At 33.0% G+C, this 14,731-nt stretch overlaps 1 protein-coding gene and 1 pseudogene across 1 annotated transcript in view; both read left to right on the top strand.

Moving 5' to 3' along the window:
* Positions 1–14,731, top strand: part of LOC127704203 (alpha-1,3-mannosyl-glycoprotein 4-beta-N-acetylglucosaminyltransferase C-like) — a 111,206-nt pseudogene that overhangs the window by 51,230 nt on the left and 45,245 nt on the right.
* LOC127704196 (alpha-1,6-mannosyl-glycoprotein 4-beta-N-acetylglucosaminyltransferase-like) overlaps positions 1–14,731 on the top strand; it is a 49,006-nt gene that overhangs the window by 25,060 nt on the left and 9,215 nt on the right. The window contains exons 2-3 of the mRNA XM_052208132.1: positions 12,662–12,748; positions 13,007–13,056. Of these exons, the coding sequence (XP_052064092.1) occupies positions 12,662–12,748; positions 13,007–13,056 (137 nt within the window). The remainder of the gene's footprint in view (positions 1–12,661; positions 12,749–13,006; positions 13,057–14,731) is intronic.

Here is a 14,731-nt window from a genome sequence, read left to right on the forward strand (position 1 = left end):
AATTTTGCAGTTTTTGGTTATTATCTTCAATATTATTATAGATAGAGATAAACTGTAAACAGCAAGAATGTTCAGTAAAGTAAGATCTACAAATAAGTCAATATGACCAAATTGTCAATTGACTCCTTAAGGAACTATTGCCCTTTATAGTCAATTTTTAACAATTTTTCTTAAATTTTTGTAATCTTTTACAAAAATCTTCTCCACTTAATCTACTGGGCCAAATAGAATTAAACTTAGCCACAATTTTCAATAGGGTATCCTGATTGAAAAATTTATCAGATGACCCTGCCATCCAACCAACATGGCCGCCATGGCTAAAAATAGAACATAGGAGTTTACTATAGAAGTCTATGGGAAAATTGTAAAAAAACAATTTCAAATGGACACAACTTGAAAACTAATTTAAATAATGATAAGGGGTCTTCAGTAACTATTGTAAGACTACGATGGGACGACCTGCTTTTAATTTAACTACTGGGCCAAATTAAACCAAACTTGGCCTCAATCATTATTAGGGTATCTAATACTATTTATTATGATTTTGACCTTATTTTACATGATTTCCAAAAGCACAGTAGATACAGGTGAGCGGCACAGGCTCTTGGGAGCCTCTGGTTCTCTTTAGTCGGGTTGTTGTCTCTTTGAATTCCCCGTTTCCATTTTTTTTTTATGTATTTTTTTTTCTTTCAATATTTTCTCCTTATGACATTGAAGGATAAGAATACAGTATAATATCAAACATACTGCTTTAAAGGGGCATTAGCTGCGAGATATAAAAAAAATTATAATATGAAGTGAAATAGTGAAATAATAATTAGCTTTTAGAATATTTTTAAGAGTTATGCCCTTGGAAATATCAATTATATGGACAATTGCATTGTAAGAACTCTCATGTGTACATTTTTTTCCAGATTTTTATCAAGTTTATATCAATGGTTTATATAAGCAATGTCTCGGACAAGTTCGAAAATCAGTGCCGATCAAACATTTTTAAAAGAGTTAAGGCCCTTGGAAATATTAATTATATTGGAAATTGCATTGTATTTGCTCTCAAGCCTAAGAATCATTTCTCTAAGATATTTGTAAGAAGTTTTAAAGAAAAAAAGAAGTTTTTTTTGTTATTGCCCTTAGATAGATAGAATATGAGCAACGCGGGGACATTGGAACTATTTTCTTTTATTATATTAAATCCAATACTAAAAGGTAAGTGTTATTTTTTAATATTTTAAATCGACACAGGCAGTAGAAACTTCATTCTAGAAAACAAAATATTTGGCAATGCATAAGATACGTTAGCAGATACCAGTTTGCTCCATGTCTGTTTTGAATTTAATACCTACCCTAGAAGCAAGATTTATTCCAAAGTTTCATAAAAAGCCATTTTTCTTCCAATTATTCATTGGCAAATACTCATAACAAACTTCTATTATCTGCAGTGTAACCGAATTTGAACAAAGAACGGATTGAGTACTCAATATAAAAATATTATAAATAAAATATTATATCGTTTCATCTTTTGTCTATTTGATAATTTGTATAAGAAAGTTTTTTCAATGCAACGTTTTGATCAATAAGCTGTAATTACAGACAAACAAGGAGATGAATAGACGGAGTCTCCATTAGTCCTAGAATAATGCAAACCATCATATAGCAATCAATAACTGAGTGTCATCGGTAGAAAAAGAGATACAAGATACCAAAGGGACAATCAATAACTGAGTGTCATCGGTAGAAAAAGAGATACAAGATACCAAAGGGACAATCAATAACTGAGTGTCATCGGTAGAAAAAGAGATACAAGATACCAGAGGGACAATCAATAACTGAGTGTCATCGGTAGAAAAAGATTTACAAGATAACAAAGGGACAATCAATAACTGAGTGTCATCGGTAGAAAAAGAGATACAAGATACCAAAGGGACAATCAATAACTTTCCCTGCAACTGGCCACCTATGGACCCCCACCAAAGTGTTCGCCCTGCAGGAGGAATCCAATTTAACGTCTCCATTCCAACCGGACGTGGCTGCGTATTTATACATCCTGTCCACCTAGTCCCTGCGCATTTTTTCTATACTCAAATCACTCGTTGGAGTTGAAAAAAATAAGATATGAACAGTCTTTAATTTCTCTGTATAGTAACTATATATATAGTTTATTATACCCCACGCAACGAGTTGCGGAGGGTATAATGTTTTTGACCCGTCCGTCCGTCCGTCTGTCCGTCTGTCCGTCCGTCTGTCTGTCCGTCCGTCAGTCCGTCAGTCCTGTTTCTTGTCATCGCAAATCCTCTCAAACTACACAACAGAATTTAACGAAACCTTTTTAGATAATAAGGACATACTATATAGTTGTGCATATCGACAGGAAATTACGATTCAATTTTTTTTCTAGGAGTTACGCCCCTTTGAACTTATTTACTGTAATGTACTACTGCAACAGTTTGTCATCTCAACTCCTCTGAAACCACACAACAAAATTTCATAAAACTTTGTAGATAATAAGGACATACTACGTAGATGTGCATATCGACAGGAAATTACGATTCAATTTTTTTTCCAGGAGTTACGCTTCTTTGAACTTATTTGCTTCAATATACCTCTGCAACAGTTTGTCATCGCAACTCCTCTGAAACCACACAACAGAATTTCATGAAACTTTGTAGATAATAAGGACATACTAGGTAGATGTGCATATCGACAGGAAATTATGATTCAATTTTTTTTCTAGGAGTTACACCCCTTTGAACTTATTTACTTTAATGTACTACTGCAACAGTTTGTCATCTCAACTCCTCTGAAACCACACAACAAAATTTCATGAAACTTTGTAGATAATAAGGCCATACTACGTAGATGTGCATATCGACAGGAAATTACGATTCAATTTTTTTTCCAGGAGTTACGTCCCTTTGAACTTATTTGCCCAATATACTACTGCAACCTTTTGTCATCGCAACTCCTCTCAAACCACACAATAGAATTTCATGATACCTTTTCAGATAATAAGGACATACTACGTAGATGTGCATATCGACAGGAAATTACGATTCAATTTTTTTTCTAGGAGTTACGCCCCTTTGAACTTATTTGCCCAATATACTACTGCAACCTTTTGTCATCGCAACTCCTCTCAAACCACACAATAGAATTTCATGATACCTTTTCAGATAATAAGGACATACTACGTAGATGTGCATATCGACAGGAAATTACGATTCAATTTTTTTTCTAGGAGTTACGCCCCTTTGAACTTATTTGCCCAATATACTACTGCAACCTTTTGTCATCGCAACTCCTCTCAAACCACACAATAGAATTTCATGATACCTTTTCAGATAATAAGGACATACTACGTAGATGTGCATATCGACAGGAAATTACGATTCAATTTTTTTTCTAGGAGTTACGCCCCTTTGAACTTATTTGCTTCAATATACCTCTGCAACAGTTTGTCATCGCAACTCCTCTGAACCCACACAACAGAATTTCATGAAACTTTGTAGATAATAAGGACATACTATGTAGATGTGCATATCGACAGGAAATAATGATTCAATTTTTTTTTTCTTATACAATTTTTTTTTCTTACAGTTATTTTATTTCTCCAGTGACAATGTTGGGACGTGGGGTATGTGAGCGCGCTCACTAAGGTTCTTTAATTTTTTTTATATAAAACGTTTTCTTATCTCATCTGGTCATAAGGCCTAATGAGCTATTGCCTTCAAATGGCGTTCGTCGTAAAATTTTGCAAATATCTTCTCTGAAATTACTAAGCAAGTTTCAACCAAACTTACGGTTAATGATCCTTATGGTATCTAGTATGGAGTTTGTTTGGTTTTTTTTTCTTTTCCCCGATCTTTCAACAAAAATGGCCGCTTGGGTTTAAAATAGAACATTAAGATAAAATGCATTAATTGTCTTCTATTTTGAAAATCATCAAAAGAGGAAATCTGACAGGTGCAAAAATGATAAAACTTCCTAGTTCACCATAATTATCAGATCAGTCCTAAAGGAGTTAATTGCCATTTAATGACAACTTTTGGCTATTTTTTTCAAGTTTTTGCCATTTATCCTAAGAATTATTATAGATAGATAGAAACTGTTATGACAAAAATTATCAGCAATACGAGATCGACAAAAATGCATATTTGATCGAAATCATGTGATAACTCCTTAAGGAATTATCCTTTAATGACGATTGTTGCCGGTCGAATTTTTATGTTTTTGCCTAATATATTAAAATAACATGGATAAAAACTGTAAACAGCAAAAATGTTCAGCAATACAGGGGCTGCACAAACACAATGTGACAAAAACAATTCACGGGATAGCTCCTTAAAGAGTTATGGTAAATAGCAACAACGATCAGCTATACAAGTTCTACAAAATGTCAATATTGCTGAAACCATTGGATGACTCAATAAAGAGTTCTTACCCTTGAATGATGATTTTTGACTAATTTTGGCGTTTTTGTCAATTATCTCGAGAACTATAAAAGTTAGGTATAAACTATGCACTGCAAACATAATCAACAATATTAGATCTACGAAAATAACATAACTGATTACAATAAAGGTAAGATTAATATCAAAACGGCATATCCTTACCAGGTGACCGATTCGGACTCTTAAGAGCCTCTTGTTTGATTTAGCAAGGATTTACATTTATGTTTTTAATTGAGTGGAGCATACAATTAAATGACTCTTAGGTGATTATTGCGTCGGGTAAAACTTGTGCACTTGCACGTAAATATCAAATAAAACTTCATTAGAATAACAGCTACATAGTTTAAGTGATGAGCTATGCAGTAAAACTCTTGCCGAAAGGGTGTCCACTTGGGTACCACTGGACGTAAAGCAACCAACAATCAATCAATCCACTTGGGTAAATGCGCATCCACACGAGGTTGGAAAGATTACGTTAAACGTTACAGCTTTTGATGAGGACCTTTGCATTCATATTTTCTGAACGTTATAGAAATGTTGTTCTAACATGACGTTCTTCAAACGCCTTGAGTACACACCCGTGGTAAAATATGAATATATTGTTTGGGCTGTTCCGATCGTACTCCCGCGTCATATGCTTTTTTATGAATGAGCTACCCGACGTCATAGAACGATGACGTAAGAATATAAGCATTTTACGGGAAAAAACACGCTTGTGAAACCGAAAATCATCACAACAAGGAAACGTAAACAAACGATGCTAAAATGTGTTATTTAAGCCATTTTTGGTATACATATAAGACATGTACAATTATCATTTAGATTCATCCAAACCTATCTAAATATGTTATTGTAAATAGTTTGAGCATGTCATTTATTCAATTTGCTCCGGTCTTTTACGTCAATTTAATAGTGCGTTTATTTATGGGAACGGCAAATAATGCCTTCATCTAGAGCGCTTCGATCCAAAACAATTGCCGTATTTGTCCTATTAGAATCGAAATAATTCATGGGGGCTTGAATATATCGTGATTTTACCACGGGTTGTCCCTTTATGCCTATATTTTACCCCTCGCTATCGCTCAGGGTAAAATATTTGTCATAAAGGGCCAACCCGTGGTAAAATCACGATATATTCAAGCCCCCATGAATTATTTCTTAATTATAACGTCCTATTTCGCGTTTTTCACGGATTCCAACATAGTGTACGCTTAAAACTACGTCTTCCAGGAAAAGTGGAATTAAGCGTCGCGCTGATACCTAGTGGAAATTAAGCACAAATGGACACAAAAGATACTACACTATCTGTAACTTCCCTTCTAATAGAAATAATAATAAAAATAAAAATTTTGAACTCGGCTTTTTGCATTCGCACCGATCTGCATTTCACTTTTTTTCTTTCACTTGCGCCGATTTTGTCTTTCATTTGCGCCGATTGTATACAGGTAAATTATAGGTGAAAGTTATTTTTTTATTTATCATATAAACCTCTTCCGTTAGCCAGTTGTACATATGTTATGAATTGTCAATTACAACATGTATATAACTGTTGTCCCCTGCTCACAAAGGGGAGGTGGGAGTAGAATTTCGAGCAGGATAAGTCAATTTAAAAGATATTTGTGCACTCTGTTTACATCCACTAAAATCACGGAGTAAAATTCTATTTACAGCATTTCAAAGCACAACAATAAAATCCATAAAAATGTAATACTAGTACAATGAATTATCATCTTGTCGAGAATTTATATGCCACACATCTGGTGCATGATATATTCCTTTCTTGTCATTTCATCTTTTCTATATTTGTACTTGCCAACAACGAAGTCCATCTTTTCTTTCTCGTGTCAAAACGAAGTTCTCGAACAATATCACGGCCGACACTCGGCTAACCGAGAGATTGGTCGGTTAATCTATATTGAGTATGCGGCTATATCGGCGGTTGGTCTGTTAATTGGGTTGGCTAAAGTCTGTTAATCAGGTGTTATCGAGAAAATACTTGCAAGTTCAGTATATTTCATTGTATAACTTTTTAAATATATTTTTGTCATAAAAAATATTCATGTCTGACAAAACAATCCAATGTACTGAATCCAGTGGTGTAATTATTTTTTTTCTAGCTCCGATAAACAATCAATAAAATGAAAAGGCGGGTTACTCATCAATAAATTTTTACACATTTTACACGCACAAAATGTACACAAAATGACAACTTGGCTAAAATTACTTGCATGCAATATTTTGAACATCGAAAAAAGACAGGCATTATGTTTGTTAACCATATTAATATCATTGTGTGAAAAATCTACACGAAAATCTGTATTTTGGTGATATTAATCAATTTTTATTAAAAACCTGGTCTGTTAATGGGTCGGATGTATAAAACCCGGTCTGTTATTTGGTCTGTTAAGAGTAATGAATGGCAATGAAAATATAATTTGATTGCATTATGGGGAGTTATCGGATCAAATGGGTAGGCTCAAGACGAGTGGCTAAAATATACAGAAACAACACATGAACAATGAAACATAAATTTAGACAATGGAAATTGGAAATTGATAAAAATGGTTTCGAAAAGTGTAATATTAAAGTAATATTAATTTCATTCAAGAATGGTCGCATATATCATGTGAATTCTGTTTCGTTGTTACGAATGACACCAATTTGTCATCTACATTGGTAACCAGTATATACATCATTTTTATAGTTCGTTCTTATGTTGTACTGTTATACCACCGTCCCAGGTTAGGGGAGGGTTGGGATCCCGCTAACATGTTTAACCCCGCCACATTATGTATGTTTGTGCCTGTCCCAAGTCAGGAGCCTGTAAATCAGTGGTTGTCGTTTGTTTATGTGTTACATATTTGTTTTTCGTTCATTTTATTTTATATATAAAGTCCGTTAGTTTTCTCGTTTGAATTGTTTTACATTGTCATTTCGGGGCCTTTCATAGCTGACTATGCGGTATGGGCTTTGCTCATTGTTGAAGGCCGTACGGTGACCTATAGTTGTTAATTTCTGTGTCATTTTTGTCTCTTGTGGAGAGTTGTCTCATTGGCAATCATACCACATCTGCTTCTTATATCAGAGATAAACGTCGTAATGTAACTAAACATCAGTAAGTAAAATATATTGGGATGCTAAAATTTAAAGAATAGAGAAAAAATAATGAGAAAAATAAATGTAGAGAAAAGTGACATAACAATTTAAAGAATACAGAAATAAACAACACCCCTCATCCGGACCCTCATGGTATACACGAGAATCTGGATGGAGACGCAGAATATAGAATAATAGATAAGGATAGTAGAGAGTGATGCATTGCTAAAAAAGAGAGAAAAATAACAATTGTTTAAGAATACAGGCATGAAACACCCCTTTTTACTATTTAGACCCTCCAAGATGATTGTTAAAACAATTTTGGCATTTATTCCACATCTCCTTATTTTTAAATTAATAGTATAGACAACGATATCTATATAGCATCTTCGCTAGCCAAGGGTTACGATTCACTTCCCTCCTCTCCTGAAGAGGAGGGAAGTGGATCGTAACCCTTGGCTGGAGAGGAGGGAAGTGGATCGTAACCCTTGGCTGGAGAAGAGGGAAGTGGATCGTAACCCTTGGCTAGCGAAGATGTCTATATAGATGCTTTGCAATTTTTTTTACTGTATATCACGTTATATGTTATTTGAGACTGGAGTCCGATAAACATTGGCCTCCTGTCAACCGCTGAATCTGATAGCTCAGTAAATATTGTAAAGTGCAAACAAAACAAAATTTCAGGGGAGGGGGTGGTTGAAACAGTAACGGATTGCGATGTACTCAAATTGGTGATAAATGCTAGAATTTTACAAGCGCACAACTGCAGTTCTCCTCTGCACTTATGTATATATAGAAAGGAACTAAACTGAATAAAATGAATTAAAACTTAAGATAATCAAATGTAGCTGCATTCGCTGCTTTCCATTTACTTCTTTAGAATGTTTTGTAAACAACATATGATTAAGTAATAGAACAAAAGAACCAATTGGATGATGCTGACGAATTAGAGTTTAACGTCCAGTTGCAAATATCATGTCCATATGAGAACGACAACACGTTATATGTACCCGGTGTTGTATAAGACAGACACTTTCAGTCGGATTTTTGAACGTGCTTCTTTGAACAGACACAAAAATCAAGGCTGATTGAAAACATTAATAATAAATTCATGCATATTCCAGCGGCCAATCCATATCACGCTATATTACAGTGACACACCTTTCAATAAATAGCAAAGAAAGTCAAAATAAAAATGGCCTTACTACAAGGATACTGTTGCACCGTATTGTCATTTTTATTTACTCAAGTACATCTCATTCTTAACTTTTTTAATGGGAAATTATAAAGGTAGCAAAACTATTGTCGTGGCTAAATAACTCTTAACTGACACAATTTTAATTGTCCAACCCATTAACAGACTTTATTCCCCTAATAGTCATTAAAACGTGGTATTACTCACGTTATATTACAATTATGAAATATTTACTAATGTCAATTTATTTTTTAGAACCAAAGTACTATTTTGTGTCCTTTAAATGATATCTAAAATTGTTTGTTTCGCCTTTTATTAAAACAATTGCTATGCGTATAAGCATAAATACCACATACTTGCGCGACGCCTTTTAGTTTTACTGAAGTTTGCGCAGACTATGAAATGTTTTTACATGTGGAAAATGTTCTATGATAGATATCATTTTGTCAGTCACCTTTCTTTTTTTTATTTGGTTCTTATAATATGCCAAAAATCTGTATATTTAACAGAGTTGAACATTTAAATTGTGCGTTTTACTCTTAACAGACGTATAACCGACCCGATTAACAGACCAACCGCCCATATAGCCGCATACTCAATATAGATTAACCGACCAATCTCTCGGTTAGCCGAGTGTCGGCCGTGAATATGACCAAAATTATCTTAAACATAAGGGAACACTGTTTATATCCATATATTACCATGCAATATACATTCTAGGTTTACTACATGTACATGTATATACTCGTATAGCAAATATAGTATCGGGGCTAGTGATAAAAAAAATAAAATAGGCGCTAATGAAAGAATAAAATCGGAGCAAATTAAAGATCGAATTTTTTTTTAAATCGGCGCAAATCTCGTACGCCGTGTAACTTTACACTGGTAAATTTATATGACTTACGCTTAGAATTTTAACTTTTAAAATATGTGATTTTCAAAATTGAGTTTTCAGAAGGTTAGGCCGATAAACAATACTTTCTAGAAGTTTCGATATACTGGCAACGTATGCATGTTGAGATTAACTTATTTCTTTAAGATTTTCGTAAAATAATGGTGATCTTGCAATGAAGTTAAATTTTATCTATACTGCTTTATAATTGACAAAATCTTATAGTAAAAATAAAAATGATAAAGGTTCATTGTCTTTTGTCATTTGTTTCATTTCAAATTGTTTCAAGGAGAAATGATAAAGATTTCGCCTGATCTCACAGAAGCTTAAGGCAAAAAATATAAGAAATTAATATACTCAGTTAATGTGAATTAAAATCAAAATTTACGGTTTTTAAAACTAAACTTGTTGTAAATTTAACTTATGACAAAAACAATTGCTTCAAGAATAAGATCCAACATAAAATTTCTCACTTTCAAAAAGATACAATGACCGGAAAGATTGAAAACAAATTTCGATTTTCAATGCCGGCAATCTATACATACTTTGTCTTTGTTTAAATTTCCAAAATGAGCTATTTAGATTCATAATATTTCATCCTGTTTTGAGAAATACTTTGTAGTTTTCAACGGAAAATTATTTCTTAGATTCTAAATTATTTTTTGCATTAAAAACTTATTTGTATTTTGTATTTACTCTCTCGTTTATTCAAAACACGTGAGTTAGTAATAACGGGGATCGTATTTTATCATAGGTTGAATGGATGTAAAACATTTTAGGATCACGAACTTTAATTCATATATTATACCTATAATTTTAATTTTCTTATATTTTGAATATTCAGAAATAATGAATCCACAAACTAGATGGAATAATTTGTATACGCTCGTCTTAGTCGGGACACATAATGGTATAAAGAAGTCCGTCCGTGCTAATGTCTGTCCGTCTGTCAACAGTAGCGAAAGAGTGCGCTAGGGCAAAGGTCTGAAATTGACTCGACAAAAAAACCCAAACATCTAGTTTAATATAGTCAAATAGTCTGTAAGTTAACCAGTGTGAACTTTCATTTCTCTTTTTGTTTTCAATGATTTTGCTAATGAGAGGGAGAGGACAAAAACAGACTTTCCTTTCTAAAGCGTCGTAAAAAGGTTATTTCGAATATTTTTTTCATTACGACGGATGGTGTTTCTGAAGGTTAATTTTGTGCGGCAACATCATCATGAGATCTGTTACTGATACATACATGTGATCTCTTGTATAACCGGATAATAAAGTAGGTTAATATAGTTGTTATTTTTGATTCTTGAAAATTTAAATGTGGGTTTCAAACGTCCAATTTGCAATTTTTTTCAAATAGTGCGCCAGCAAGGAAAACTTGTACTATGACGTCAGATTCAATGTTCTGAAGAAAGACAACTCTTCAAAGCGAACGAGAAAAAAACATGAAAATTAATCATAACTTTTTTGAAAGGTCGGTGACATATACATTTTTTTGCTTTATTTTGAAGAGTACATATGGCACTTTCCTTCTTGAAATTTTTATGAAAAAATCACTGGTAGATATTTTTGTAATACTTGAAACGTTTTCATTCTTGTGTTTTATTTTTGGCGGGAATGAAATAAATCATATGTTTTAAAATCAAAACAATAAGAGTCTTAAACTCTTGAACCTGTATTTGATAGACACAAATCTACTGTTTAACATGAAACAAGAATTATGCTTGTAGGTTCGATATAATGGGATTTTTTGAGAGTTTAAATAACAAGCAAATATCATGTTAATATTAGGGAAAACACGAAACTGAGGTTGCTATAGTGACAAAACTAAGTCGGTGACCCCCAATTTGTTTATCATATTTTGTTCCTCAAATCATGAAATACCTTCACACAAAATTTTAAGGAAAAATCACTGGTAGAACTGAATAGGCTGTTTGGTCTTTAACCGGTAGATTTGCAATAACAGAATAATTTGACGTTTTTTTCATGGCTAGAAACAACGTTATAGAGCGTTTATGTCACTTCAACCTTCAAGAACAACTCAAAGGTTGTGTTTACGTTGTTTCTTCTTGTTTGAATACGCATGTTATATTTGCCACTGTATGATACTTATTTGTTTATCGATATTCAATGGTGTTTGCAGGTGCAATTCCAATGCCACTTGCCTTGAGATCAGAATAAAATGTATTTTCGTTTATCACAAAATTCAGTTTTCTTCTATGGTCATACACGCACCTAGTCCTTGTTCCTTGTTCGACTCCCTTTTTAAGAGAACTCCTTCATTTGACAACACTGACCCTGAGATTTTAAACAAAAGATTACGTTTCTTCTGAAATTATAGTTATTCAGGTAACAATTGACTCCCCATGTTTTGTTGTAAAATGTTTAATATTTTTTTAATAAACACGTACAGCAAATAAGTCGGTTAAACTTCACAATTCGTAGTTTTATCCTTCTAAACTTTTAAATAATTTACATGAAAGCTTTTATTATTCAAGCTTACAATCAACACATGATCAATAAGTAAAAACTTGGAGATGAATTGAAGTATTATAGTATAATAGAAACATTTAGATCTTACATAATTTAAAATGTAAAACTATTGATAAATACTGCATTTTTACGAATCATAATTTTCTTCAATGTTACATTGTCGTCCTTTCGTTTGATGTGTTTGTGCTTTTGATTTTGCCATTTATTAGGGACTTTCCGTTTTGAATTTTCCTCGGAGTTCAGTATTTTTGTGATTAAACTTTTTACATTATGAAACTTCATACAAATTATCCAAATTATGTAAGTTTATTTGAGACAGATACTTTATCGACCTGATTCCATGAACGATATTATGATAATACATTTATATGAAATATGTGAATTAAATAATAATTAATAATAGAGTGTATATTTTTATACGAAATTGATTTACTTTTGTATATAGGCTCATGAATATGTCGAACGGCAGTCTTTTTAAATTAGAGATATGACAACATTGGTACAATAAGTTTTAGAGTGACAGAAACTATTCTTTTACAGGAAGAATGAAAAGAACACGACTTAAATGTTGGAAACAATTACTCTGTATATTTGTCATCTTGTGGATCTTCAATTTTTTAATCACAGGTAGGTAGTGAAAAAAAAGTATTTTTTTAAGCGGGTAACGAAATGTGATAGAAAACATCTTTTGTATTGTTCGTTATTTTGTCTATGACGAATTGTTCAAAGTATTATGTTTCAGTAAAAAAATCGTTTCGCTTTAATAGCTCACATATTTGACATGTAAACGATGAGATCATACAAAAGTACATTTTGCATATCTAACGGTTAGAGTTCGATTAAGTAAATACCCATTATTGTGACAAGAATTGTGATTTATTTCAGTTGACGTACATATGTCACATCCACTGAAACACTTACTACAAATACAGAAGGTAAGGATACCAAGGCGGTATGTAAACATAAATATGTAACTAGCTCTTAAATCGGAACTATCCAAAATGAAAAAGTAGTCTTCAACATAAAACATTTTCTGCTTTTTATTTGTTGTTATTCTTGCAGCTGGTACATGCTGAACACTGAAAGCAGATCATTAATATTAAAAAATGTGTTTATTCCGAACGGAAAAGTTCAAGGTATTTCACTCTTCCCCGTTAAAATTATTTGTCGTGATTCCAGTTGTTTCCGTGCAATAACCTCTATGATGTGTTCAACCACTGCTTACTGATGACAGAATGGATGTCAAGAGACGGTTTCACTTATGCTGTTTAGGAGTTATTGTCCTTGATTGATTGGAAATGGCACTTTATGTCGTTTATGTGCAATAACTGGTGTGGTGAAACATTCAACCAATTCTTTTAAATTCTAATAGTTTGCTTATAATGACAAACTGGAGGTCAAGTTCAATATTGACGATTTTGATGTATGTCATTCAGGTGTTATGATCCTTGAAAGATTGGAAAATGGCACTGATGTCGATTCCGTGCAATAAATTATGAACCGTTCAACCAATCCGCTTGTTACTGATGACAAAAGGGATTTCATATCACACTACATTGCACTCTTATTAAGTTAAACAATGGTTACTTTCACAATTCAAAAAAAAAACCGGTTTGCTGTTAATTTGCCAGCTCATTTCTTGATGTGTGTTGTTGAGTGTACTTGTTTGTCCTTCCGTCGTCTTTCAGTGTTGCCATGGCATTGTCAGTTTCTTTCGATTAATGAGTTTTGGATGTCCCCTTGGTATTATATTCCGTCTGTTTTTTTAAATAGGATATTTTGGTTAGGGGAGAAATTTTGCTATTTAACAGATAGCCTCCATGTTCAGCCCGAAGAGAGCATGGCCAATCTTAAAAAAGAGCATCAAATTTAGCGTCCAAACAGCAACAATAAATAGGTTTTATTTACAATTTGCGCCCCAAAGGAGGAGAGAACATTCTGTCCTGGATATTTCTGTTATATTTTTCGCAGAGCCATACGGTCGATTCTCCCAGCATAGGTCTTCTGTTTAACCGGAGAAGTCTAGGTTAACATTTTTATATAATAAAAACACAAGCTAACCAAAATTTATATCTAGTAGGTCATCATATTATGTAAGTCCCTGTTCAGAATGCATATATAAATCTACTTGGATAAAGGGGGAAATATGGAATCTCATCGAAGAATGAATTAGTGAAGAATTAGGTTCACAGATATAGTCCAGCTGATCGGTGCATATTTTTAGAAGAATTGTGGGTTTGATGATAAAAGTATGAAACTTTGCAAAATTGTAGATATATATTTGGTAGTCAATTTAAGCTATGGACCCACTCTGAAAAATCCAATATGGCGGCCATTTTCAAGATGTCTGCCAATCAGGCCAAATTTCACAAGCGTGTATAAGTTAAAGCAAATAATATTCAAACCAAATCTTTTAAAAACATCTAAAAAGGAACCCAAAGTTTCTAGCAAGTCATGACGTTATATTAGACTGTTCGGTTTTTTTTCAAAATGGCGGAAACTTTCATAATGGCCGCCAAAAAGTGAAAATGAACAAAATTATGACAATGCTTTGATAGTTATTTTTTCTATCGAATTGCACTTTGATTCTAGTGATTTCGTTTCCATGAT

The sequence above is a fragment of the Mytilus californianus genome, unplaced genomic scaffold (assembly GCF_021869535.1).
Source record: "Mytilus californianus isolate M0D057914Y unplaced genomic scaffold, xbMytCali1.0.p SCAF_6, whole genome shotgun sequence".
NCBI lineage: Eukaryota > Metazoa > Mollusca > Bivalvia > Mytilida > Mytilidae > Mytilus > Mytilus californianus.